General features: G+C 50.5%; 10 protein-coding genes and 1 pseudogene across 11 annotated transcripts; 5 read left to right on the top strand and 6 right to left on the bottom strand.

Moving 5' to 3' along the window:
- Positions 1-2,060: 2,060 nt before the first annotated feature.
- Positions 2,061-3,897, top strand: P174DRAFT_402425 (uncharacterized protein; the record flags this gene model as incomplete). The annotated part of the gene is made up of 3 exons (XM_024823954.1): positions 2,061-2,585; positions 2,644-3,021; positions 3,080-3,897. Coding segments are annotated over exons 1-3 (1,680 nt in total), but the record flags the coding sequence as incomplete, so codon positions are not given.
- Positions 3,898-4,343: 446 nt separating this feature from the next.
- On the bottom strand, positions 4,344-5,440 carry P174DRAFT_501897 (uncharacterized protein; the record flags this gene model as incomplete). The annotated part of the gene is made up of 3 exons (XM_024831056.1): positions 5,041-5,440; positions 4,849-4,965; positions 4,344-4,817 (listed from the first exon to the last, which is right to left on the bottom strand). The coding sequence occupies exons 1-3, from the start codon at positions 5,095-5,097 to the stop codon at positions 4,344-4,346; spliced, it is 648 nt and encodes a 215-aa protein (XP_024685885.1). The 5' UTR covers positions 5,098-5,440.
- A 1,062-nt stretch (positions 5,441-6,502) lies between these two features.
- P174DRAFT_510347 (uncharacterized protein) lies at positions 6,503-9,006 on the bottom strand (the record flags this gene model as incomplete). Its single annotated transcript, XM_024831663.1, has 5 exons — positions 6,503-7,372; positions 7,433-7,537; positions 7,570-7,918; positions 7,967-8,416; positions 8,898-9,006. 5 exons carry the CDS (start codon positions 9,004-9,006, stop codon positions 6,583-6,585), a joined length of 1,803 nt encoding a protein of 600 aa, XP_024685884.1. The 3' UTR covers positions 6,503-6,582.
- Positions 9,007-9,124: 118 nt separating this feature from the next.
- On the bottom strand, positions 9,125-9,833 carry P174DRAFT_439081 (uncharacterized protein). Its single transcript, XM_024826705.1, has one exon. It carries the CDS (start codon positions 9,645-9,647, stop codon positions 9,363-9,365), a length of 285 nt encoding a protein of 94 aa, XP_024685883.1. The 5' UTR covers positions 9,648-9,833; the 3' UTR covers positions 9,125-9,362.
- P174DRAFT_439079 (putative bZIP transcription factor) lies at positions 9,764-10,980 on the bottom strand. The gene is made up of 4 exons (XM_024826704.1): positions 10,444-10,980; positions 10,144-10,373; positions 10,003-10,087; positions 9,764-9,976 (listed from the first exon to the last, which is right to left on the bottom strand). The coding sequence occupies exons 1-4, from the start codon at positions 10,708-10,710 to the stop codon at positions 9,923-9,925; spliced, it is 636 nt and encodes a 211-aa protein (XP_024685882.1). The 5' UTR covers positions 10,711-10,980; the 3' UTR covers positions 9,764-9,922.
- Positions 10,981-11,501: 521 nt separating this feature from the next.
- On the bottom strand, positions 11,502-15,615 carry P174DRAFT_439078 (non-ribosomal peptide synthetase). Its single transcript, XM_024826703.1, has 3 exons — positions 13,873-15,615; positions 11,606-13,810; positions 11,502-11,581 (listed from the first exon to the last, which is right to left on the bottom strand). The coding sequence occupies exons 1-3, from the start codon at positions 15,391-15,393 to the stop codon at positions 11,573-11,575; spliced, it is 3,735 nt and encodes a 1,244-aa protein (XP_024685881.1). The 5' UTR covers positions 15,394-15,615; the 3' UTR covers positions 11,502-11,572.
- A 609-nt stretch (positions 15,616-16,224) lies between these two features.
- P174DRAFT_418256 (uncharacterized protein) lies at positions 16,225-18,569 on the bottom strand (the record flags this gene model as incomplete). Its single annotated transcript, XM_024824675.1, has 5 exons — positions 16,225-17,081; positions 17,142-17,425; positions 17,489-18,026; positions 18,100-18,413; positions 18,487-18,569. The coding sequence occupies 5 exons, from the start codon at positions 18,567-18,569 to the stop codon at positions 16,225-16,227; spliced, it is 2,076 nt and encodes a 691-aa protein (XP_024685880.1).
- A 967-nt stretch (positions 18,570-19,536) lies between these two features.
- Positions 19,537-20,318, top strand: P174DRAFT_106517 (uncharacterized protein). The gene is made up of 3 exons (XM_024820994.1): positions 19,537-19,555; positions 19,615-19,777; positions 19,833-20,318. The coding sequence occupies exons 2-3, from the start codon at positions 19,674-19,676 to the stop codon at positions 20,122-20,124; spliced, it is 396 nt and encodes a 131-aa protein (XP_024685879.1). The 5' UTR covers positions 19,537-19,555; positions 19,615-19,673; the 3' UTR covers positions 20,125-20,318.
- A 366-nt stretch (positions 20,319-20,684) lies between these two features.
- P174DRAFT_418255 (NAD(P)-binding protein) lies at positions 20,685-21,733 on the top strand (the record flags this gene model as incomplete). The annotated part of the gene is made up of 2 exons (XM_024824674.1): positions 20,685-21,035; positions 21,095-21,733. The coding sequence occupies 2 exons, from the start codon at positions 20,685-20,687 to the stop codon at positions 21,731-21,733; spliced, it is 990 nt and encodes a 329-aa protein (XP_024685878.1).
- A 566-nt stretch (positions 21,734-22,299) lies between these two features.
- P174DRAFT_439074 (dual specificity protein phosphatase family protein) lies at positions 22,300-23,360 on the top strand. Its single transcript, XM_024826702.1, has one exon. It carries the CDS (start codon positions 22,769-22,771, stop codon positions 23,195-23,197), a length of 429 nt encoding a protein of 142 aa, XP_024685877.1. The 5' UTR covers positions 22,300-22,768; the 3' UTR covers positions 23,198-23,360.
- Positions 23,361-24,420: 1,060 nt separating this feature from the next.
- P174DRAFT_106486 lies at positions 24,421-25,148 on the top strand (annotated as a pseudogene; the record flags this gene model as incomplete). Its single annotated transcript has 2 exons — positions 24,421-24,753; positions 24,800-25,148. Coding segments are annotated over 2 exons (409 nt in total), but the record flags the coding sequence as incomplete, so codon positions are not given.
- Positions 25,149-25,162: the final 14 nt, after the last annotated feature.

Raw genomic sequence — 25,162 nt, 5'->3', positions numbered from 1 at the left:
AGTTGGAACATAATATATTATTAGCTTAAGGGACTTTTCAGAAGGTTAGAATACCTAGAGATAAGTAGATTATTCCACTATGATGGGTTTTCACATATAAATTTAATTAAGAAGGCTACTTAATTAAGGCTAAGGCACAAATCTGTGTATGAGGAGACATGCAGTAGATAATATATAATAATACTATAGCTACTACTCTTGCTACATGAACCTTTCAGATGTTAATGGCTATAGCAGCAGTATTTAATCTTAATATATAATAAATTAATGCTGTTAACACCTTCATTAATAGTAAGCTAGATGAGGAGGTCTATACTAGAATAGCTAAAGGATTCTCTGAATATGGCTATATTTACCTATTAAAGTAAGCTCTCTACAGCCTACGCAAGGCACCACACCTCTAGCAGAGAGATATTTTAAAAGTACTTAAAGAGATAGGTTTGCGGAGAATGGATACAGACTCATACCTTTATATAGATAATAAGACTATTATCTTAGTGTTTATAGATAATATACTATTTCTCTACTGCCATGAAAGCAAGAAGCATGCTAACAATCTAATTCAGAAACTATAAGAATAATATGAATTCTATGATCTAGGTAAGGGAGAGAGCTTCCTAAATATTAAGATCACTAGAGATTAAATGAAATGGAAGCTATAGCTTAGCTAATAGGTATATATTAAGAAGATTATTACAAGATATTATTTAGATTCTGCTAATTAGAAGGCGCGAATGCCTGTAATAATAGATTATCTATACCCTTATAATGAAAAGGCTATAGCACATGAGATACACTACTATCAATCTAAAATTAGATTAATTCTCTATGCTGCAGTGATCACTTACTTAGATATTGCTAAGATAACATCTAATCTATTAAGATATCTATTGAATCCTGGACCAGCGCATTTTAATGCAGCTAATTAAATCATTCTATATCTTGCTTTAATAAAGGACTATGCATTAGAATATAGAAGTGATTTAACAGGGAATATCTTTATCATCACTAGTAATGCTGCCTACGCAGATCATTTAGATTATAGCAGTAGCAAAGGATATCTAGTAAAGCTATTCAGCACTACTATAGATTAGCGCGCAGGGAAGCAACAGACTATTACTACTTCTACTACTGAGGCCAAATTACTTGCCATTTTAGAGGCCGCAAAGAACATCTATTAGTAGAAATAACTATTCCTAGATATTAGATTCAATCCAGAGCATAAGATATCCATTCTATGCAATAATCACCAAATAGTAGGGCTTTTGTGCAGCAAAGAGCCTATAATTCACACAAAGCTACGCCATGTCAATATATATTAATACTAGCTTCAGTAAGAGGTCCAATCAGGCCATATATCAGTCAATTAGATTACAACTAATCGCATGCCAGCAGATGGCCTTACAAAGATATTACTAAAGAATAAATATATTAATTTTTGCAGAATGGTTGGGCTCATTAACCAATCAGGAGGGAGAGATTGAGCTTTAACCTATTTAATACTATTAATTCAACATGATTGCCCATTCTAAGAGATGGATATGGCTTTAATAGCTATAGAATAATGTAGCTTCGCCTAATCAGATCAGCTGGGGGGTATATTAAATTATATGACTGCTTACCTAATTAGGAAGTGATTTGATTTCTCCATGCTGCTTCTTGGTGATAATATTTCAGCAAATATTTGTCATTTAATCAGCCAAATCCCAGCCTCTAATGGAAGGGATAAATAGGAGCTGGATAGTCATTTGTTTAGAAGAATCAGACCTTCATTAATTTTCCATTGGCCATAGAGATTGCTAGCGATTTGTAAATTGATACAGTATTATCATTTTCAACAACATTCAAAGTGAGGTATTTCATATGTATTACAGTAATCTATGGTACCTTGGGTTCTTGGCGGGTTGGCGGGTAACCCATGGGTACCCAGAAAATCAATATGGAGAGGACGTGAGCTATCTATTAGCGCAGTTGGTGCAGGAAGCCCACATGGGCTGGCCCAAGATCAGTACTACTCCGTATGTCATCTGATCTCTCCCCTTATTAGCATGAGGTGTATAAATTATACCGACTCAATGGTAATCAAATCGATGGATGGACAATGACATCAAATAAAGCAAGACAGATGATGTGGGCTGTTCACCCCTTTCCTCTCCATAGCTTGCAGATTCAGCTCATACACAAGTCCCTCCCTCACCGTTTATCTCAATCTTATTCAGGGAGACTTTGCTCTCAACCTAATTACGCCGCAAAGTTCCATTCCTGCAACAGACTGTTCACTCAAGTTGACTCAGTGGGAGCAATCGACCCCCATGCTTACACGAGCGGTCGGTGGTTACGTCAAGACAAGGTGGAGCGTGACTCGCGCTACATCAAGTTCAATTTCAAAGCACTCTGCCAGAGGGTGATTGATCTATGTCCTGAAGCAGACACCATCCCAGCTTGTCAAAAGCTTGAAGGAGGTTTCAATAGGGTGTTTATTTTCACATTGGATAACACCAAGCAAATCGTGGCGAGACTTCCATTTCCATTAGCTGGCCCAACGAGACTGACCACTGCTTCTGAGGTCGCCACGGTTCGCTATTGTGAGCTCTGCTCTATTGGAGTGACTGACCAGATGCTAATCTATTTGTATATACATAGTACAAGCAAGGACCAGAATCCCCATTCCTACGATCCTTGATTGGCATGATGATGCTGCACATGCAGACAATCTCATTGGTAGTGAATATATAATTATGGAACATGCAGCTGGTGTTCCATTGCGCGAGAAATGGCAGGAAATGACTGGGGATCAGCAAGTCAGGTGCATAGATGCGATCTATCGAACGATCAAAGAGGCTGTTGACCTGGAATTTCCGGCATTTGGGAGCATATACTTCAACGATACTGTCGAGTCAAATTACAGAATGTTCTTGGATAAAGATTTCTGTATTGGACCGCACTGCAGTAGTCGATACTGGGACTGCAATTCAGGAGAACATAGGTATTATGGCAGAGCAAAGCCAAATCATGGGCCTTGTAAGTTACACTGAATCTCAATCATTCAGAAAGTTTGCTTACTGAGATGAATAACCAGGGACAAGTATTGAGGAGTACTGCGATGGCCTCATTGACGCTGGCATTTCCAGGGTACCTCCAGCTGATACTGAAGTTGAGCAAAAGCCACTCTACCATGGGTCAGTTCAAAACCACTTGCGCCTTTTAGAAGGCGCCTGGGTTGTACTGAGGCAAATTGCGGCGGATTCTCGGATTAAGACCACTTCCTCGCCGCTATTATTTCACCCCGACTTGCATATGAGAAATATATTTGTTTCGGAGGATGATCCTACTCTCATCAGCAGTATTATTGACTGGCAGTCCGCTAGTATTGAACCAGCATTTTGGTATTCGGATGAAGTGCCGGGCTTTGCGAGAGAAAATGACATCTGCGCCACGACTTTTGAACTCTCCTCGCGGTTTCTGACTCCCAAACTCTCTCGACCGCGATTGATGGATGAAAACCTCTTTCGACCTCTTCGCTACTGTTACAGGACGTGGAAGGATGGCGCAGTGGCTCTACGTCATGAGCTGATTGAAACTTCCCGACACTGGACAGAGCTCGGATTTGAAGGCCAATGCCTATACCCAATACCTACGTCAGAAGAACTAGCAAATCATGAGGGGGAGTACAAACTTTTCGAAGCAGCACAGAATCTGCGGCGCGACTTGTCAAACTTGCTTAACACAGCATCAGATGGTTGGGTACCCTTAGAAAACTGGGAAGCGACAGAATTGGCTCACAAGGAATTGTTCAATGGGATGTTGCAGGCTGTTTCGGATAACCCAGACCTGAGTGACGACGAGCCCATAAAAGATGAGAACACCCTAAGATCAATCTGGCCCTTTGACATTGATGGATGAAGGTGCATAGACCATAGCCCTTACGGAGTAAAACCAGACCTTTTTTGTTTTCTTTTTTTCCTTTTACACCATGCTTGACATCCGACTTTGGACTATGAGGCCCGTGTTCCGATCTCAGCCGAGAGAAATCTCAAGAGAAGATTGAGAACTTGTCGTGCAGGCGATGAACCCTAAACCTCGGGGCAGCCTACTGCCAAAGAGCTTTAGACTGTTGCGTAGAAGCGCTTGTCTAGCGTGGTGCGGATATGAGATACGAAGTTCCCTGTCAGGTGCTGACTGCTGTCCCTTCGTTTCACGAACTTCTCATTATACCTATCAGATATGAGCTTGATATCTACAACCCCCAGGGCAATGGGTTCTTGGAACAAGAGTGGGTGGAGATGGCAGCGTGGGCAGCAGGGGCTCATCTTGAGTCGAGATGCAAGGCTGTTGTGACTGGACTACGGCGGCAAACCAAGCGCAGGTGAAGCAGCGTCCCACTGAATATATTTGCTGCATTTTGCTGACCGTCTTGGCGACGGTATCACATCTATCCACGGCGATGCCAGTCGTGAGCCGGGAATCCCTTGATGGGAAATAATGCCAGCAATGCCTCCCCCCTCCTGATCCATAGGATATTGATCACGAGCGCCGTGTGCCAGCTCAACTAGCGAGCCGACCGCATCGCCAATGCCGCGCCCAGTTACGGGCGAGATCTTGATAAAGAGACAGTCCTGCTGGGTTGCAAACGCCTCGGCTTCCGCGTGCGACACGGCGGCTTCACCTTCACCTTCACCCATGGCGACGATCATTGTTGCAAGGAAGGGGAGGACCCCGTCTTCTTCGCAGCGGCTGCGCAACCTCTCGCAGGCGGCGACCATTTCGTCCCACGATTCCCTCGATGAAGCGTCGTACGTGAATACGAGGCAGAAATGCTGCATGAGGCAGAGGTAAGCTAGGCCACACCACCACGGGCTGCTGGGCGCCATAAAGTGGATTGTAGCCGTAACCGCCGCAAAAGTAATCTGCTCTGAAGTCATCCATAGGGTCGAACTCGCAGTCACCCTTCTCTCTCTGGAGTAGCTAATGAAGCCGCGCGGGGTGAGCCCGGCCGCCGCGGGGTGGGGTACTCGGGAGCATGTTGCGCTGGGTACGTACCCTGTAAAACTGCAACGAGTCGGCGGCGCCTTTGGCGTTCACGACGATAATGGACATGTACTGTGAATCGGAGGGTAGCTTGGTAATGGTGGGCGACCGCCTCGCGTCGCTGATATGGATGGCGCGAGGGGATGGATCAACTGTTCACTCTCTGCTGTCGTGGCCGGCGCTGATGGCGTGGGCTTGCTGCCACGGCTGCTACGACTGCCACTACCACGGAGCTTGCGGAACATGATCCTGGCGTGAGACAGCATGGGTGACGGGTTGGGTGAGGTGGGCGAGGTGAGTGGATACGGGCAATGCTTGAATATACCTGGAACCGAGGCACTGCCGGCCGTGACTTGTGCGGAAACAGCCCCCTTGGCCGTGTTTTTGAAAAGTAAAAATTGTCAGAATTGACTGACCGAGATGCTCCGTGATAGTTGATGGTTGAAGGAGTTGGACAACGCCTTGAAGGTTATAGGGGCCAGGGTCCTGTGTACCCCACATCTTACTGCCCGGAGCCCCGGACGGCCCGTCAGAGCCTGGAAGTCTAGAAACAAGGACACTTCCCTTTCCTCTTTTAGTTATTACGTACCACTTTACAAGGGTGAGCTAGGTGAGTCAGATGATTTACTTAACTATGTCTTTAAGGTGATAGGTGGGGTTCCAGGTAAAGGGTTTCTTTATTAATAATGTACATTGGAAAGGTTGATTATTATGGCCCCCACAGAGTTTTTACCTTATACATAGGACCTAGCAGGGTGTAGATTCTATAGTGACTTTCTATAGTTTAAGTAGTTAGTAATGAAGTACAGAGTATTGGCCAGAACATTGCATGAATTACCCATTGTGTGGAGTCCAAGATTTGTAGTTAAGACAGTCCTACCAACAGGAACGAAGGTAAGGATGTAGAAGAGCTGCAACACTGCAATAGAGTCGAAGGTTATATCGTTCAACATTACTTGCCATTAGAGGGGCCACACGAGATGACTTGCATTCGGTGTATCGGTAACAAGGATTATTCTAGAGACCTTATTCTGGTTTACATAGAGTGAGGAACTTCTGTATTGGAGGAAACGAGTTCACTGTCAACTACACAATATGAGTATAATGTCTTCTCTCCAGCTAGTCTCCGAACTATGGGCATGGTCAGCAAACTCGCTGGGGACCCGAGTCAGTCAACTCCCTCAAGATAAACAACGTTTAAAGAAAAGCAGTTGCATCTTGGTGGTTATAGAATGCGACCTGTGGGGGAAAAGGTCGCGTGTTAATTGCCAGGGGGGATATATTCCGTCTCGGACATCTTTTGCTTTCGCCGGACTTGCAGAGATTTCCCCAGCTTAGTTCATGAGCCATAACCTCTAGACGCCGTAGCCTATAGGAGTGTCAGACAGTCAGACAACATCCAATAGCCTTCCTACAAGACATATCCCAAACGGGAATAACACGACGCTAAGAAATCAGGATTCAAATGCCGGTCCAGGTTCTGATATACTAAGGCATTAAGTAATCATTACTCAGCTCGTTACATCGTTAGGGGCATTATTAGTGTAAAAGGGCTCATCGCCTGTATAACTTCAGGGCTTCCCCCTCTGCTGACTGCACTGCCAATCTCTCCCACAGTCGACGACATCCCTCCGAGCATGCGACTTCCACCCAGGCGAATGTTTCTAAAATCCCGAGGAAATGCGGGTATGATGTGACATTCAGCCCGCGACATAGGGTTTCAACGTGTTCGACTAGCCGTGCATGTTCTGGCATCTCTTCTGCCGCGATGGCCGCCATGGTAGCACACCAGAGAAGCAACGGATTGCACACGGTCTGCGTCATCTGGTCGAGTTTGCTGGCGAGCAGCGGGAGGATCATGGCGCGGATGAGGGCTGAGCGCGGGAGGGGAAAGGTAACGTGCGTTGCGTACAGGTTTGCAGCCAAGCGGCAGGTGAGGTACAGCCCATGCGAGACGGAAAAGTCATCCGGGGACAGGTTGCACATATCAAGGACGGATTCAACGGGGTCCTTCTCGTCGGGCAGGCTGAAGATGGCGTGGTGGACTTGGTTGCGGACGTCGGCGAAACGGTCGCAGTCTGATGGATCGAGGTGGCGATTGCAGTACCATTGCACCAGGGTGGAGTATTCGCTGAGGTGGAGGAAGACGTCCACGATGGGGCCTTGTACCGGTGGGCAGGTGGATAACAAATACCTGAACCCGAGATTCTGCGTCGTGGATGCGTCGTTGTCTGGAAGGGGAAAGACGCGCAGAGGAGACGGCAGGTTGACCTCGTTGCCTTCCACATCGACCCGGGGGAAAAGCGGTTTGGTCAGACCGTGGGCGGCTTTCATTAGATCCGCGCTGGATGAAATTAGCAGAGAATTGGGAGCTGCGGGGGTGTAGACGGCCACGGCCACTTACATTGTGATCAACCAGCCCAGTGCGAACAGCTTGATGGACTGGATGCCACCCAGCTGGCGCAGCAGATGGCAAATGACATTCCAATGCATGGAGTGATAGTCCCGGCTGCCATAGAACGACAGTGATTGCATGTCCACAAACGGGGCGTGAACGGGCTTGGATCGCGGCTGAGGTCTCGTCTCGTGGTCTCGTTGACGGCCAGATGCAAGATGGCCATGATGACTCCGTCTCGCCATTCTTCATTGGTATAATCCCCCACATGGTCGCGCAGCAGCCGCAGAAGTCGGCCCTTGTAGTACAGCTGATCCCGGGTGTCCAGCACCGGATTAAAGCCGTAGCTGATGCGCAGGACGTCTCGGTGGCACGAAGCGGCCCATAGGGTAGTATAGATTAAGATATTGCTTTCCCAGTTCGGGGCCAGCCGCGATTGGTAGCATCTCCCGGCGTAATCGGCACGGCGGAAGTTGGGCCAGAGGTTCATGAACGCTAGCACGTTAGTCTATCGCAGGATCACGGCAGAGAGAGTAGGCCAACCATGGTGAAGAATGTCGTCTACGCTTGGTCCAACGTTGGCATCCACCGGAGAAAAGGGGTCTACCCTGCTAGAGACAATGCTCAGGGACAGGGCTGGGGAGGTGCTTCCTTGCGTCGGGTTGGACACACGCACTCCTCCACATGTGCCGCAGATGCGGAAAAGAGTCCCGTCGCTAATTGGGTTTTGCGTCTGACTTTGACTTTGAGGTACTTTTACGCTAGTTCTGGTCCCTGTAGTCTGAGGTTCGGAAGATCCGTGGGCCTGGGCTCGGTCCCTGACCGTTCCCAGACAGGTACACCCTTGGTCCGCCAAATGCTTGTCCCGCGTCTGACGTTCAGCAATCAATTGCTCTCGCTTAGCCTCCTCCTCCTTTCGGTATGTATTCCGCTTCTCTGAGATCCGGCGGCGGATCAGAGCTGACCGTGTGTTGCGGGATTTAGCGTCACCTCCTCGGCCCAGCGAGGGCCGTCCACAAAGAGGATGGGCTGAGGTTTGCCGCCTCGGGGGGTCATGGCGAGCAATCCACGCAATACCACGGTCGATCTCTGATTAGGAGGGGTCCTTGGTCGATCGGATGATCCTTCTGACCATCCGAGTAGCAAGCTGACGTGGGACTGGGAGTAAATTCCTGCACGTGGTTAGCGTGACTAGCGTGCGGACATCTGCACGACTTTGTTGGTCTCGATGGCAGTTGGGTGGATGGATTTGACGGCTTATGGAGTTATGGAGCTAGAAGTAGTCCAATTAGAGGAGCGAAACACATTTCCAAATCGGGCCTGGTATATCCATAGTACGCGATGGTCTATATTCGACAATATCCCACAGAGTAGAGTACTAAACACCAGAACTAGACTCAGACCAATTGTATTTGTGACAGTAACCCAGACAGCGGCTTTCTTAATGAGTTAATAATGCAATTGTAATTGTAACCTCTCAGCTGAGCCACCGAAAGGTCGAGGAATGAGGATTCACCGCCGGAACCAGGCCTTTCGGGCATGGGCCTTAGACCCAAGGCACCCATATCTGGGAAAAGCTTCATGACAGAAAACCCCCGTAACAGTGGCGATACACGCCCGGTCGGGCTATAGTCACCCGACCCCAAAATAGGTATGTAGAATAGAAAGAGGGTAGATGCATGAGTAACAACAAATCATTGAATAGCGCTCCTGCAAACTTACGGTCAAGCATCCACTTCAACTCATAAGGATTAGGTCCAAAAGAACTTCACTTTGAAAAACTCCTCATGCAACTTCGTCAGCTCAGAAAACTCTGCCCTTCCCAAGGCAACCTTTTCCTCGAGATCATTCTTCCAGTCGAGCCCGTTTTGCGCATTGCCTCGCCGGAGACGTCGACCGGGGCGGGGGGTCATCAGGCCGGAAAACTCCAACGGTGGCCTTAAAAGAGTTCGCGGACTCGCTTTCCGAAGATCTGGTCTTCTACATGGCCACCATGGGCTTCTTCGCAGTCGAAGGCACGATTGATGGGCGTGAATCCATCCTTCTGGGCACGCCCTTCTTGCGAAAGATCGGTGACCTCGTTCCATTCTCCGTGTTTGGCGAAGTAGCCGATTGATCCTGGACGGAGTTTGCTAAATCTTTGAGGGATAGAGAGGTATATGCCCTCGGGATTGCGGCTCATGAGCTTAGCATATTCCTCACCAAAACTTATGCAGGGGGCCATGATGTCACTAGGAATTCCCTTCTTTCAAACTGGTATTATGTAAGTCCTGATATTATTGAATTTCATATTGTGTTTAGTGTATCCTGTGACCAGGTGTGTGAAAAAGTGTCTTGACATCTCCAATATAGAAGACAATAACAGTCGCTGCTGTAGCAATCTGGTAGAGATCCAATTGCTGAGACACACTAGAGACCGAACTAAACTCAGATAAATCAGTTAATTATTCGTGACAAAAAAGCAAACTCCATTAATGCAAGAGTCATCAATCAATCATATCACATATCCCCAGACAAAGCCCCTAATCTAGCCATCACCGTCCGCGAAGGCGACTCCCCTTTTCATCAAACAACAGCACCAGCATCTGCATCATAATCGAACTCCTAAGACCGTGCACCTCCTTCCGCGACGACGACGAGGATGAAGACATTCCACTAGAACAACTCGACGGCGAGCCCCCTCGGCCCCCTCCTCCTGCTGCACCATATCCGCCATCAACCGTAGCACATCCTGCCACCGCCGGCGCAACGTCTCCAACTCTTTTGTTAACCGCTCATTATCAACCTCGAGCTTGAGATTCGCATTCTTCGCGTCGCCTAGCAGCCGACTCAGCGCGTCGTTCTCCGCCCGCAGCTCCTCCATCTTCTTCCGGAGTTGGATGCGCTCTTGTTCGCGCCGCTCGCGGAATCGGCGCTGCGCTTCACGGTTTTGGGATTGGCGGCGGTTGGGCTGTTCATTTAGGCTTTTTTTTAGCATTCACTATTGCACTGTATCGCAGAGGGAAGGTAAGAAAAAGTACATTAGAAGTGGCATTCATGTCAGGATACCCGCCGAGCTCGACGGACGAATCCTGGTATGCTGATGCTTGCGGCGCAAGCAGGAAGAGCTCTTGCGGCGCGGGCATATGGACTGCTGGAAATCGCACAGCACTGCTCATGGTTGGCGACATGGTGCAGTTGGAGTCACTGTCAATGACTTCATCCCATTGTAGAGATCGTGGGCGGAGATCGTAGGGCATGTTTTGCTGCGGACGCGGGGTCATCGATTGATGTGTGTACATGTCCATTTTTATTTTCACTGAAGGGACTGAGAAAGCAATTCAATGTTTGCCCGACGGACAAGAGCGCAGACGGACAGCAGTCATATATAAGCTTGTGACGCCGGCACCGGCAGCACTGCGCCGGTCATGACATTGTCACTGATCGAACGAATAGCTATACTATTTTAAATTAACTGGGCTTCGGGGCCATCTCCCGCATGTCAAGACCATGCAATCTGCAGGCGATTAGCAGATAAGTCGAGATTAGTGTATTTTAGCTCGAGACGAATCGGGAAAATGGTCTCTGGAAGATCCTCACAACAGTCAAAACCCGTGACCCTTGAGCCTCGATACCCAGGCCCACTCGCAGCTCTTCCGACAATGACTGACACTACGGCCTTGGCAATGCCTCTATACCCGACCCGGCAGTGTCTATTTCCCATGTAATTGGTGCGAGGTCAGCCCAGCGATCTAGCCTGTTGGGGGAACTTGTCTAGGAGATGTTTGTTCTTCTGCCCGTTTTCCCGTGTTTCACCGGCCTCGCTTGTCCAACCCCCATTGCAGCATAGCTAGCGTATTATTCTGGGAGGTGCAATTTCAATCTGCATTGGCTGTTGGGTTCAATCAATCTATGTATCTCGTTATCTGATCCATTATTTCCATCAATCAGAGCCTCTGCTGATAACATTAGATGCAGTCCTTCACCCTCGTGGGCCCCCGGGCACATGGGAGGACTGCCATGTGCGGATTCTAATTATAGGCTGATTGTTCCATGCTTACCTATAACAAGCTACCTACTATCATCTTCTCTTTTCCTGTCAGGATGGTCGTAAGACACAATCAATTAGTCTATAAAGTTAAGTACAGCGAGCCTATAAAATCTGTATGTCTAAATAGGCTCATCTCTTGGTTCAATCAGGACCTCATTCACCGCCACATGCGCCGGCTGGCGCAGCGCATACACAATCGAATTGGCCACATCCTGGGGGTCGAGAATCTTCGCCCCCGACGGCTCGCCGTACTTTTTGATCGCCTCCGCGTCCGTCGACATCCCAAGCAGATCGGTGGCCGTGTTCCCCGGCTGGACTGCTGTCACACGCAGCCCCATTCCCGCTGTCTCCAAGCGCAGCGACTGCAGCGTCGCCTCCACGAAGAACTTGCTGGCCGAGTATACCCCCAGCCCGGGGAAGACCTTACGTCCGGCGTCGGAGGAGATGGCGACGATGTGGCCGCTGCCGCGGGCCAGCATGCCGGGTACCGTCGAGGACAGGCAGTGCAGGAGACCCTTGCAGTTGACGTCGACTGTGCGCTCCCATTCATCTGTCTTGACGTTGGCCATCATCGTGTAGTACATGACACCAGCGCAGGACACCAGGATATCGACCGGACCCAGCTGCTCGTTTGCAGCCTGCACCAGTGCTTCCACCTGCGCACGGTCGGTGACATCGGTGCGCTGGATGAGGATCTTGCTGCCTTGGCCGGACAGCCGCCGCTGAAGAGACTCCAGCGCGTCCATGCGGCGAGCCGCCAGTGCAACATGGCATCCTTCGCGAACAAGGGCGGTGGCCACGGCGGCACCGATGCCGGATGAAGCGCCGGTGATGACGGCCACACGGCCGTCCAATGGACCCCGGATGGCGGTAAGAGGCTTGCCCAACCGGACAGGAGCCTTGGGAAGCCATCCACGAGCGAACCAATGGCGAGTATAAGTCTCTAACAATGCGCGATCGACCTTGGGCCGTTCTACCACGGCGCGGAATGGCCTGGTAGCCGCGTTGTCGAGCACGACGATTCCCCTCAGGAATTCCACTGTGGGCATACCACTTCGCAGAATGTCAACTGTAAATGCGCCGTCGCCTCCCTTGACCGATCCTTGTTTTTCGGTCCACAGCGCCACCCACTCATCCCATCCGAGTCGCTTGGTCGGGTATCCCAGCTCCGACAGGGCGTCAAACACCTGTCTCGTGTCTACCGGATCCGGGTCACCCAGGTGGAAAATCGTCTGGTCGGCCTGCGTCTGCGTAGCCAGGTGGACAATCGCCTTGCTGACAAAGTCCACCGGAGTCATTTCGGCCCTCCAGCCGTCGACGTCGGGCGCGTAGCCCAGCTTGATAGATTCGACTATCAATGCCGACAACAAATCCCAGGCATTGGCCGCTCCTGTGACGCTGTGACCGCTGATCGTGCCCGCACGGTGAATCTTGACGGGCAGGCCGCGGCGACCGGCCTCCAGGACCAGCTGCTCAGCCACCCACTTGGTCTGTCCGTATCCGTCCAGCAGCTTGGTGGGAACGTCTTCAACGGGTAGCATAGCGTCCTCGGGCCATCCCTTTTCGCCAGACGGCGGCAAAACGCCATTGGTAGAGACATACTGTACTGTTGCACCGCCCTTGGCGGCCAAACGCAGAATTTCCCTGGTTCCTCCGACATTGGGCCCACGCAGGGCTGCGTAGGGGTACACCAGGTTGACGGTAGCAGCGGCATGGACAATGACATCCACCCGAGCGGCCAGTTCGTCAAACGCCTCGGGGGACAGGCCAAAGCGCGATCGGGACAGGTTACCAGGAAGGATCTCGACGCGTTCCATGATCGAGTCGCGCCAAAGACCGAGATCGAGCAGATTGCGACGGATACGAGCCACGCCGCCAGGTTGATCATCGTTCGCAGGTTCGTTGAAACGCACCAAACAGATGATGTGCGCAGATGTGCTTTCCAGCAGATCGTGGAGGAGGAAAGCCCCCAGGAATCCAGTCACACCGGTCAACAGCACCGTTTGAGCATCCGTCGCGGATCGGATCTTCGCATCACCAGAAGGTCGGATGTCCTCATCCAGCGTTGCGTCTGCACGTAGCACAGCTGGCAGATCAGCCTGCACGGCAGCGGTGTGGCCGTCTCGGATGGCACGCATGGTCTCCAGGTGACCGGTCAGGGTAGAGTTCTCGGCCAAACGCGCGATGGGAACACGGAAACCGAACTCTCGCGAGAATTTCGAGGCAAGTTCCGCCAGGGAAAGGGAGTGGCCGCCTAGGTCGAAGAAATTGTCGGTCGGCTTCAGCAACGCCTTTGGGGTTCGCAGTGTTGTGGCCCAGATGGCGGCTACTTGGTCAATACCGATGGGATCCTTCTCCTTGGTTCCATTTCCATTCACCGGAGTGGGGGTGGGGGAGGAGGCAGTCGTTTCAGGTCCACCTTGCCAGACACCTCGTGGGTCGGCAGCTCGTCCATTTCCACCCACAGGGCGGGGATCATGTATTGAGCCAGGTACGGCGCCAAAGTCTGCCGCGCCGCCGGGCTGTGACCCGACGGGTTGATTTCGACGACCGGACGATCGGTGCTGTCCTGGTCTCGGACAATGTACGCCACCAGCTGGCGATCCAATCCTTCGCCGTGCGCGATCACGGCACAATGGCTGACCGCCAAGTGTTTGACGATCTCGTTTTCAACCTTACCAGGAACCACCGAATAGCCACGCAGCTTGATCATTGCACCTACACGACCGGTGATTTCCAGCAGCCCCGAAGGCAGAATGCGAGCTCGGTCGCCGGTGCGGTACATGCGCGCACCGGGTGTAGAGTCGAACGGATCCGCCGTGAAGGCTTTGGCGGTAGTGTCGGGGAGATTGAGGTATCCGCGGGCAAGAAGGGGCCCTCCAACGAAGAGCTCTCCACTGTCGCCCTCGGGAACTGTCTTGCCATCTTCACCCAGAATATAGGTGTGCTTCGGATCCAGAGGCGGGCCCACCGGACAATACGGGGTATTGTCGTCGAGCATCTCACGAATATCGCCGCAGGCAATCTCATGTGTTTCGCATGCGCTGTAGCAATTGAGTAGCCGGGTAGACGGCAGGACCTTGATGGCCCGTCTAGCGAGATCGGTCGTGACCACCTCGCCGTTCAGCCACAATGTGCGTAGATGGGGCAACCGAGCCCCGAGATCAGGGTGACGCGCGAGCACGGTGGCCAGCAACGTTGGCGTCATGAGAGTTTCGGTGATGCGTTTGGCCAACAGAAGATCGACCAGCGCTGCGGGATCGTAGCTAACGTCGTCCGGAACCGCCACGACAGTGGCGCCACGCAGCAGAGGGCGCAGAATCTCCCAGATGAAGAACACATTGCAGGCCACCCGATCACCAGGCTGCAGATCCTGCACGCCGAATCGGAGATTATACGAAAGCACAGGCGCTCGATGTGGGTTGGCAATTCCCTTGGGTTTGCCTGTAGTTCCTGAGGAATATGAGACAAAGGCGAGTCGATCGAGATCATCCTCGGCCGGCAGAGGAGTCGACGGTTCCTTGGTGTGTCCGTTGGCATGTGTCGCGGGCTCGTCGAGAGCGATCAACGGCACATCGGCTTTGACCTTATTTGCTTCGGTGCGGTGAGTCACCACGACCACTGGCTTCGCGTCTTCAAGGACGTCTGCCAGGAGATCAGGAGGATAAGCCAGCTCGAGAACAAGGAATGCTCCTCCTGCACGAAGAGCGGCCAGGCAGGCGATCACATAATGAGCGCTCCGAGGGAGAAGCACGCCAACCAGGCTGTCTCGTCCGACTCCATAGCTTCGCAGACGCTGAGCCAGAGCATCCACTTCGTTATCTAGTTCGGCATAGGTGTATGTGGTGGAATCATCTTCTAGCGCGGGGGCATCGGGAGTCGCATGGACCTGCTTGGTGAACAGGGCCGAGAGGTCTTTTGTGGTATCGAGAATAGACATTGAGTGTATCACCTTTCAATTCAGTCTGAGACCGTTGTCCTGACACTTTGAGGATCTCCGTTTCCGGGGGTTGAGGGGTATTTGTGGGACGGTGGGAGGCGGTAACGTGGAGAAGAAGCGAGAAGAACGAGTGAATTGACACCGCGGTGTGGGCGGCAGAGAGTAAAAAGCAAAGAGAAATCTGGAAGCCGTTAGTGGACAATGTGAGATGATAATCCGATGAGGCGTGGAGGGACGTGGGATGAGAGAAACTTACCGGTTGGATTGGGGATGGAAAAGAAGAGGGAGGCAAAATGGACAAATTTCTTTTTGTTGAGGAAGAACAAGTACCTTTGGCACCTAACCTTAATGAATAATGAACAGGGAAGCTGGCCTCAGGAAGCCATGGGGAGAACCAATTAGAGCCAGATGGAAGTGGAATCCCTGAGAATAGCACTCCGTAGTTAGAGATGGACTCCCCACTGGACCCAATCAGCGGGGAAGCTGGAGACATCTGCCACCTCTTATCTGGGTCCTTATCACGTTGTATCATGATATCATATTATAGGTACAGAGAAGAAGAGACAGAAAAGGCAACTGCTCGTGAGACCGCAGGTGATCGGAATGACTGCAGTTGGAAATTATCCTGGTCATTTGAGCATGGATACATGGATACCCCTGAAGGCGCATCAACTACCACCCGATAAGGATTATTGTTGACAGATTCAATTGTCACATGCAAATACTACGAGTCAGGTGATCGACCCCCACATCAGCCTGCATATCATTGGATAATTCATCCAGGGCAGAGTGGGGTCGAAACACTCTCCCGCTTGGATGCCTCAGGAATATTCATTCATACAGCGTATCTGGATCAGAGCCATGGCTTGGGATTGGGATCGGGGAGCATGGCATGTCCAAGTTGCCCAAGTCAAAACCCATGTCTGAAACTTGGCTCCAGTCCAAACCCATGAAAGCAGTGTCATCCATCTGTTCTATATTGGGGATATCAACTGCATCAAGTGGACCTTTATCGTCATGCATAAAAGCAGTGGCTTCCTTCTGAGGAACGCAAGACTCGGGAGCCTGGGACATTGACCGAAAAGGAGGGCCAGTCGAGAAATCACTGCTGACGGGTAATTCGAGAGATAAAGGCGTGGTATCCACGTCAGATGGAGTTTCAGCCATGTCCATGTCATGCGCGTCTCGGTTCTGCTGAGAAGGAGATTTGAACTCCCATAGAGTGAGCCACACCGGTACCTTCTGCAACCTCTGTGGATTGCCGTCCCCGCTTTCAAACCACGACCGCAGTCTGCTGAACACAGTGGCTAACTTGGTAGCGGGCCACAAAGGACCCCATCCCGCAGACATCTGGATAAGGCGATCGAGCCGTTGGGGGACCTGAAGTCGAGCGACTTGCAACCGTGCATCATAAGTCGGTAGTTTGGCTGCCGCAAAGCGGAGTTTGACCAAGATCACGAATGTGTAGATTATCCGGATCAGGTACATCGCGGGTAGGGCTCGGATCGTCGACATATCCAGAGAGGTGAAAACTCGAAAGATGTCGTCTGTCGTTTCCATGAACTCAAGAATCGCTTGTGTTTCAATTGCAACAGTGGCTTCACATGTAACATTGTCACTCATCGGTGTGCAGTAAGCCACTTCGTTCATGTACAGGAGTGAGAAATAATACGAAAACTCGAGGGCCACTGTAACAGATTCTCTGATCAGGCTCATTCATGGGCGAACCAAAGGAAAGGAGGATTTACCGTCCCAGCAGCCATCAGCAACGTCCATACGCCACTCATTGAGCCGCCGTTTAAAGTCATGATGTGTCATCTGGATCTGAATAGCTCGTGTTGTACGAGGGGAAGATGTCTCTTCCGCGGACAGTTGCATCGCAAAATCTTCGGTTATATGCTGAAGCCGGATATGCCGACACAGAACCTTGTCGGACGCAAGAGCCGCTGGTGAAGTTTCCAATACCTCCAGGCATTCATCCATAAGGCGGGTCCATCTCATGATGTTCGGAGCGCGGAGGGACATGGAGGTGCTGGTATAGACAACGTTAACATCGCTCCGCAAAGAGATGCTCTTTCATCTTCTCCTCCCTTACTTCGAGCAAATATAGTGACACCCTAACCACACTCTTCGAGCTTCTAGCGACTCAGCTTGGAAGCTACCCCCAAATTTGCTGTTCAGACTCTCCCCTAATCTCATGATCAAGGCCATATTCGCTGCAGTATGGCTAATCTGGTAAATGTCCATTTGTTCACCGGGTTCTACGGGCTCGATCGTGCGATACCATGTGGCGGACACAATCAAAGCCTGGAGCAGTCCGATGGTATATTGTTCCGTCCGGAGCATGCAATGAACATATGCCTGAACAATCAGCTTCCGCAGTTTCCTCTGAGTTTCAAGCGCGCAGAATCCCGACGAGGCCACGTCGAGAATAGCCAGGAAGAGAAGTGGATTCTGGCTTCGGACGTCGGCCGCCGTGGTACCTGGCGCAAAGACGACAACCGGGAATGTGGGAGCCATGTTGCTCAAATAGCGACCTAATATCGTTTCTGCAGTACGATCATCGAGGTCCGTGATGTTCTCGGCGAGCCATGAGTGTATAGTAGATTCGAGATCTTCCATCCCATGGTTGCCTACCGGCGACGGAGTTGGACAGGTTAGCGATAAATATGACTCGGTATTTCAGTACTGGTTTTGTAGACTAACCATTGATGAGCAAATTCCGATCATGCTGCTGGGTGTTGCGCGACGACTCTGAAGGCGAACGGAGGGTATTCCCGCTCGACGGAGGTGTATCCCCAGCGCTGTCCTGCAATTCCGCGTTGGACAACATCAGTTCGATTCGTGATTGGATCTCCAGGATACGGTCGTTTAATTGCCGCTGTCTCTTCTCTGGTTGGCTTGTGGCGTCAATGCAGGGCTTGCCAGACTTCTGGCACCTGAGGCACGGCTTGCCAGGGTTCGGCTGGTCGCATCTCACTTTGGAAGCACGGCATGACTGGCATGCTCGAAGAATATCGCTGTCGTGTTGGAAAGAGGTTAGTAGACCAGAAAACTTTGGTAATTTCACCGGCATCGACGCATTTCACTCACATTTTCTGCTGCTGGTCTTGTCCCTTGCCCCCGTTGCCCGGTTCCGCACTTTCATTGTCGGGAAGTGAAAAAGGCGTATTCATCCCGAACTCCTTGGATGCACTCTGTAGACGCTGATCAGGTGAAGGAATCGATGCGCTCGACTTCGAGGGAGTAAAGTAAAATATCAGAAGGGGCGAAGAACACGAAAGTGACAGGAAGCTGACAGAAGCCAGCAGCTGCTAGGTATTCACCCCACCTCCCCTCCACAATAGTTGAGCGCATCTAAGCAGCCATCCCAGACACGTTTTCAACACGGTGCAACGCTTTATAGACAACGCCACCAGACAGACTTGTGCTCGACTTGAGAGCGACGAACAAATTAATAAAATGGCAATTCAGGTTCCAGATGTCGAGAAATGAGGGTGCAACGTTGAGAATTCAGAAAAGACAACAATTAGCTTCATTTGCCAGTCAGCCCGCACTAAGAACTGATCCTTGCAGCTTTAGTGTGGCCGAGCATAGACCCCAAGGAGCTAGACTTCACAGTGGATCGAGAAACGTGTGTAGGTAGCAGCGACTGTCGGTAAAGCACCGAGTAGAGCCGTATCTGGAGTGTCGGTTGGTCGGTGTCTCAAGACTCGTCAGGAAAGGGCCGTGGAGAGAGGGAAATCTAAAGGCAAGCACCCCCAGTGCACCTGCGATGGAAGTGATAGACAGAGAGTCCGCCATGATTTTAGAATGATAAAACTGCGTAGTTGGAAAAGAGGCTGCTTGACCAAAGGAGTCGGTTCTTTAATATTCTACTGCTGGTATTCATATGGTCCGTGCCATGTTCATCTGAAGTTATTCACCGTGCTAGGACAGACCAACAGACTTAAGGAAAAGCCATAGTTAGTTGGTCACTAAGGTAGCCCTGCAAAGTGCAAACATCTCAGTAACTTAACAAGCTAAATAGTAGTCTGGCACTAGCCACATGTCGACTCATAAATAATCCGACTACACCGTACTCACTCCCTCCTCTGTACTTTATTGCTGTTCCTCTCATCTATTGCCATATTATCCCTATCACCACCATGGCCACATATCGGTACTGCACACCATGACTCACAACAAGGAACGAACGACTGACACAGTTTTACAGGGAAGCCTGGAATCTTTTTCAAGATGAACCTAACCTTCCCTCCAGGAGTAATGGGAGGAGGACGATGACTTCGGACCAGAACACAACAACTACAACATTATCGAAAACAGAATTGATCTCGGAACTTAGGCGTCTTCGACAAGACTTGCAAGAGCTGCAGTCTGCCAGGTAAGACATTCACTTGTGAGCACCACAATGGCACTGAATCCATTTTCTCAAGCAGTAATCCGAACAAAAATCCGCAAATAAGCGACCGGCCTGAGCCTTCTACCTCCGCCACTCAACCAGACAATTCTGTTCCCCATCGAGATCCCGCATCCGAGAAGCCGGAAACATTACGGTGCTGGGAATCCTGTTGCAACGGCCGATTATTCTCGAATCGAAGTAACTTAATACGACACCAGCGCGAGCGAAGAGGCGAATCAGCGAAGATGCGGTGTTCCTTTTGCGATGCGGTTTTCTTGCGCAGCTCCGCCCGGAATGCGCATGAGGCTTCCAGGAGATGTCGTCGATAAACGGAGCGTGCAAGGAGCGGGAAAAGGCACTATCAGTGGCCTCAGCTTGTTTAGATCGGTGTCTGAATAGAGAAAGAATGTCGTAGAGCATCTTTGGTCAGTGAGCCCGGTAGCGGTCTTTGATCTGGGCTCGTCGGTGGTATGTGAGCAGCTGACTGGCGAGTCGCATACTCGAAACGATTCGATCTAGCAGTTAGGCTTGTTGGCCGTGGATCATTGGATCCGCATTTTGAGAGATACCACAGCATGTAGAGAGCTACATACCAGCCCGTGGATGCCGAGGGCGGACATCGCATCAACCATGCATCAGAGACTGGCAGATCGATCGTTTCGATGGTCGAGTCATTTTGTCTAGCATATTGCGGGACTCGAACCTAGAGGTAATTAAATGATGCACGAATCGGTGCTGTTGATCAATTCCCTGGTTTCCTGTCGGAGGATCGAGGGATCGAGAGCGCCCGCTTTATTGATCCTTCGGCGGGGATCACCGAGGTGGCATAATGAAGGTATTTTAGGAAGAAAATCCCCGGTCGTTCTCCTTTATTTTGCGTCATCTAAAAATGGTATCTCTAAAGACTGTACAAGCATCCAACACTGGAATCCGGGCCCTCCCCAACATAACTGCCCTGTTTGTTGGCGGCACCAGTGGCATCGGCCAGAGCACCCTGCGCCAGCTAGCCCGTCACGCCGACAGCCCTACTGCCTATATCATCGGTCGCAACAAGGCTCGCGCAAGCCTATTCTTGTCTGAACTGCGGCAACTAAGTCCCAAGGGTCGCTTCCACTTTATCGAGGCGGATGTATCGCTCGTGCGCAATGTTGATGCCGCGTGCCGGCAGATCCTCCAGCAGGAAAAACAGCTCAATTTTCTCTTCATGACCCCGGGGGTATCTCTCTGGGAGGGCGAAATGGTATGTTCCAGATTATTTCAGGGTGGCTTCAGCTGACGAATGATTCAGAAACCGTTGAGGGTATAGACTACCTCTTTGCTCTCCGTTACTATGCCCGCATGCGCTTTATCCAAAATCTCCTCCCTCTTCTTGAATCATCCGGACCAAGCCGTGTCGTCAGTGTCTACGGCGGTGGCTTTGAGTGCTCCATCAACACTTCCGACCTCGACCTCAAGCACAACTTCTCCTTGCTCAACGCCTACAAGCACTCCATTACCATGACCTCACTAAGCATGGAGCACCTCGCCAACACCCGCCCTGCCGTCAGTTTCATTCATGTCTACCCAGGTCTTGTCGGCACCAACATCTACACCAACAGCTTCCCTGCACCGGTTTCAACATTCTACAACTATGTGATGTGGCCATTCATGTGGCCATTTTCCGTGAATCTCAGCGAGAGTGGCGAGCGTCATCTATTCCATCTGAGCTCTGCACGCTATCCCGCTAAGCATGGCATCGCGTCTCAAGGAGTCCCGGTTGAAACTGGGGACGTGGCTACAGGCACTAATGGGGAAATTGGGAGTGGTGCTTACCTGCTTAATTGGAAGGGAGAGGTCAGACCGAGTACGAAAGTTCTGGCGCAGTATCGGGAACAGGGGATACAAGAACTGGTTTGGGACCATACGGAGACTCTTTTAGATGAGGCGGTGCGTCGATAAATACCTAAGTAATTTTTGATTTAGGTTACTGCGCATTGTTGGCTGGAAAATTATTAATGCCATATAGAGAAAACTGCATTCGGCGAGGCTGCATAAAGATAGACGAGGTCGAACAGAAGGGATGGCCTGCAGGAGATTTTGCCTATCTAGACCTAATGCTCCTAGAACTGTCTTAATGGCGTGGAGAGATTGTTACCAGTCTTTCATACACACAGTAGAAACCAGTCTCAAATAGGCCGTCACAGTGGTTATTTTCCTGACCATTTAGGGTCCATTTAGGGATGGTACTGCATCTTTCTAGCCATATCAGGGGGGATTAGGAAGTTGAATCATTTGAATGAATGGAAGAACTTGTTGCACCTTTTCCTTGGAAGAGGCGTCTCTAGACATTTGGGCATGTCTATAGCTGTACTACTTCAAAGAGTTCCACAAACCTTATAAGGCATGTATGTAATCTTGGTAAAATTCATTCCAGGAAAGCTCGAGACGTGATATGATCCACCCATCCAATCGATCTGTCAACTATTATTGTTAACCCCACTTGTGATCCTCACCACATTTCAGCAATGTACCCTAGTCAACCACTGTGATTCTCTTATTCTCTGTCTTTCCTATTGAATACTAAATGTAAAGGAGCTGCAAACATTATACTACTTGCAAGCTCCAATGGTTACCTCACTCAGTTCGCCTACCGGCATAAGCAATAACCACCTGGAGAGAGGGGAACCGGACGACAATATGAAAAATGGATCCGATGAAAAGGCAACAGATGATAAGGCGCAGGAAAGGGACAAGAGGTGGAAAATGGCCTTTGCAGCCGGGATGAGGGAGATTGTGCCTGGTCTCTTCCTTGGTAATATCGAGGCCTCGTACAAGCGAGATATGCTGCGAGAGAATCGTATCAACGCCATGGTCTCACTGACCGATGCTCGGTGGGTATGGTGGAATAGCACTACCAGAGAAGCTGGGATTCCAGAATATCGTCACAAATGGGTTCAGTGCGCCGATTCGTCGACCCAGGACCTTCTAGTTCATATGAGCGACATCTGTGACTTCATCGACCAGGTGGCTTCTCCAGTCTTACAGTCATCATCTACTTTATCAGTCGAGAATGAGCACGGATTGAGTGACAAGCCGCGCGAGACACATTCAGAGGCTGTCTTGGTCCACTGTGATCTGGGAATATCACGTTCCCCCACTGTCATCATTGCATATCTCATGCGCAAGTACGGACTCGAGCGAGAGGATGTTCTTACATTTGTTCAATCCAAGCAGAAAGTCAAGCCAAGTGCCAACTTTATGCGGCAACTTGAAATCTGGGAGCAGACAGGATACGAAGTGTGGGAGGACGAGGAGCGAACAGTCCCGAAAGCGCCATACCGAGCGTTTCTGGAAGACCGAGCAGCTCTTCTGAAAAGAAAGGGGCTCACAGGCAATGAGCCTCTCGCGCCCCTGAACCTTTAGCTGATCATCTGGAGGAAAATCACTCATCGCTATAGAGGTTGTTTTCAAGAACCCTGTCCAATTTAACTGATGCCTCCTTGGACTCTCTATTCGCAATGGCAGAAGCATGTTGACAATTTTCTGGCGCTTTCAAGAACCGGGATAGTCTGGGCTGACTCAATGCATCCAAGAAGGGCAGCTCTTCAAATTGATACTTCTATCATTGTAATTGCACATAGATGGATGGGATGCTCCGTTTGTCATATAACGGGCGGTCCAGTGTGAAATGACCACAAATAGCGTCTGCCCGAGTTCCCACGGCACACCTGGAAAACAAGCTGAGAAGCCACTGTATCTTTTTGTGAGACGCGGCGTGGACAGCAATGGACAAGTATTTGGCGAGTGGAGCGTGAACGCGTTGGAGCTGGAGGCAATGCTTGGACTGTGGGCGTGGTCCATGAGAGGTTCTTACAAGGACAACCCCTATGGCACTATCTGGCACGTTGCCTGGATTGGCGCAAACCGATCAATGTATAACTCGTGGGTCATCCATCGACTCTAGAATCGTTATTGGCGTGACCCTACAGTGTTCGGTTGGCACCACATCCCTGCGCAGACGGTGGCAGACACCGAATTCATGGCTTTTGGCGTCCGTGCCGGCTCCTGGCCTACCGTCTGCGCCGGGGGACTGTTTTCTATTTTCTTCCTTCGCCTCCATTCTGCACATAGTCCGCGATCTTGGAGGATGCAACCACAGAATTTGGAGCGGGCGAGATCAGGAATACAAACATCACGCAAATACAAAAAGCTTTTGCCGACAATGGCGTGGGTTCTGTTTCCGATACAATGACCTGTATTTTTCCAGCTCTGAAGAACCAGGGCGAGCTCCCCAGGTGAGACGAAATTCAGACCAGGGTCACTAGACACCTTGGAATCATAGTGGTTAGGGGATCAGTACCTCGGATTTCTTTGGGAGTTGGCCATTAAGCCAGTAACCATCTACAATAATTACTTTCTGTATACAGGACATTGCAGTGTGAACCTGCTGCTTACACGATGCATTCCGTAGGCCGGACAATCGTCGCCTGCAAACACTTAAAGAAGTAAAGCTTCAGTGCAATCACCATTGGAAACCACGCTACGGATTTTGGGCAACTGAACCTTGCCCGTAGTAAGCGGGCGATCTCGTATTGCCCCGCCTCCATGGCAGATTAAGAGCACTGAAGAAAGGACGACACTTTCAACCTAAACCGACTCACGACCTTACCCATATCAGTAAGATGGAAGACCATATCACCGGGAAGGTCTAGGTATCTCGGGAGCAACAAGACAGGAGCAAGTTGTCCACTACGCCCGAGCATCTGTCCAGAGTCTTGTATATTCCCTGCCATTCCGACACGACCTCACATTTGGCATTATACCATATCAACTCCCGGTGAGTCGAGGCCACTGGTGATGGTCCCCCCTGTCGCATATACCGTCAAGTTTATCACAAGGGACAATGACAATATCGTCGGGAAGTTAGAGTATCATGTTCAACCGGATCCGACAGTGACGGATAGTGCCCAGGTGGACATGTATGCTTGCCTTTCCAATCGATATGCGAACTACTAATGTCTCCAGGACAATTCGTAAAACTGATGAAGAGGCCTGCTCGTTCAAATTAAGCAGCAACAGCGCCAGTGCAGCAGCCAACTGACCCAGTGGCTATCAGCACTTCCTTACCCATTCCGCCGTCAGAGACCCAAGGCGGGATAATCATGCTTCCCTGCTTTCATTTCAAAATGGCTTTCGGGTCGACGATGACTCGGTTCGACTGACAAGTCGATCCAGTTGAGAATGAACCGCTGCGATATGCCCTATTTCGCAGGCCTGTGGAGGAAGACGAAACAAAAAGCTTTGAAGATGATCAAGAAAACCTATTTGGGTCACCCTGAGAGGGAGTTAATGAGGCGATGGTACTATGAGATCCAGGTAGTTGTATTT

This window comes from Aspergillus novofumigatus (genome assembly GCF_002847465.1).
Source record: "Aspergillus novofumigatus IBT 16806 chromosome Unknown P174scaffold_2, whole genome shotgun sequence".
Lineage (NCBI taxonomy): Eukaryota > Fungi > Ascomycota > Eurotiomycetes > Eurotiales > Aspergillaceae > Aspergillus > Aspergillus novofumigatus.
This window is presented reverse-complemented; position numbering and strand designations above follow the sequence as displayed.

Excerpts from the sequence above, each read along its gene's own strand:
- P174DRAFT_439074 (XM_024826702.1), top strand. The coding sequence starts at position 22,769 with ATGAGCGACATCTGTGACTTCATCGACCAGGTGGCTTCTCCAGTCTTA.
- P174DRAFT_439081 (XM_024826705.1), bottom strand. The coding sequence starts at position 9,647 with ATGGCCCCCTGCATAAGTTTTGGTGAGGAATATGCTAAGCTCATGAGC.
- P174DRAFT_439078 (XM_024826703.1), bottom strand. The coding sequence starts at position 15,393 with ATGTCTATTCTCGATACCACAAAAGACCTCTCGGCCCTGTTCACCAAG. Across the intron at positions 13,811-13,872 it reads CCCACGAGGTGTCTGGCAAG|GAGAAGGATCCCATCGGTAT; the intron begins GTGGACCTGAAA and ends AATGGAACCAAG.
- P174DRAFT_439079 (XM_024826704.1), bottom strand. The coding sequence starts at position 10,710 with ATGGACATGTACACACATCAATCGATGACCCCGCGTCCGCAGCAAAAC. Across the intron at positions 10,088-10,143 it reads CGGTGGCAGGATGTGCTACG|TTGTTCTAGTGGAATGTCTT; the intron begins GTTGATGGCGGA and ends CTCGCCGTCGAG. Across the intron at positions 9,977-10,002 it reads CGATTATGATGCAGATGCTG|TCGCCTTCGCGGACGGTGAT; the intron begins GTGCTGTTGTTT and ends TGAAAAGGGGAG.
- P174DRAFT_106517 (XM_024820994.1), top strand. The coding sequence starts at position 19,674 with ATGACTTCGGACCAGAACACAACAACTACAACATTATCGAAAACAGAA. Across the intron at positions 19,778-19,832 it reads CAAGAGCTGCAGTCTGCCAG|TAATCCGAACAAAAATCCGC; the intron begins GTAAGACATTCA and ends TTTCTCAAGCAG.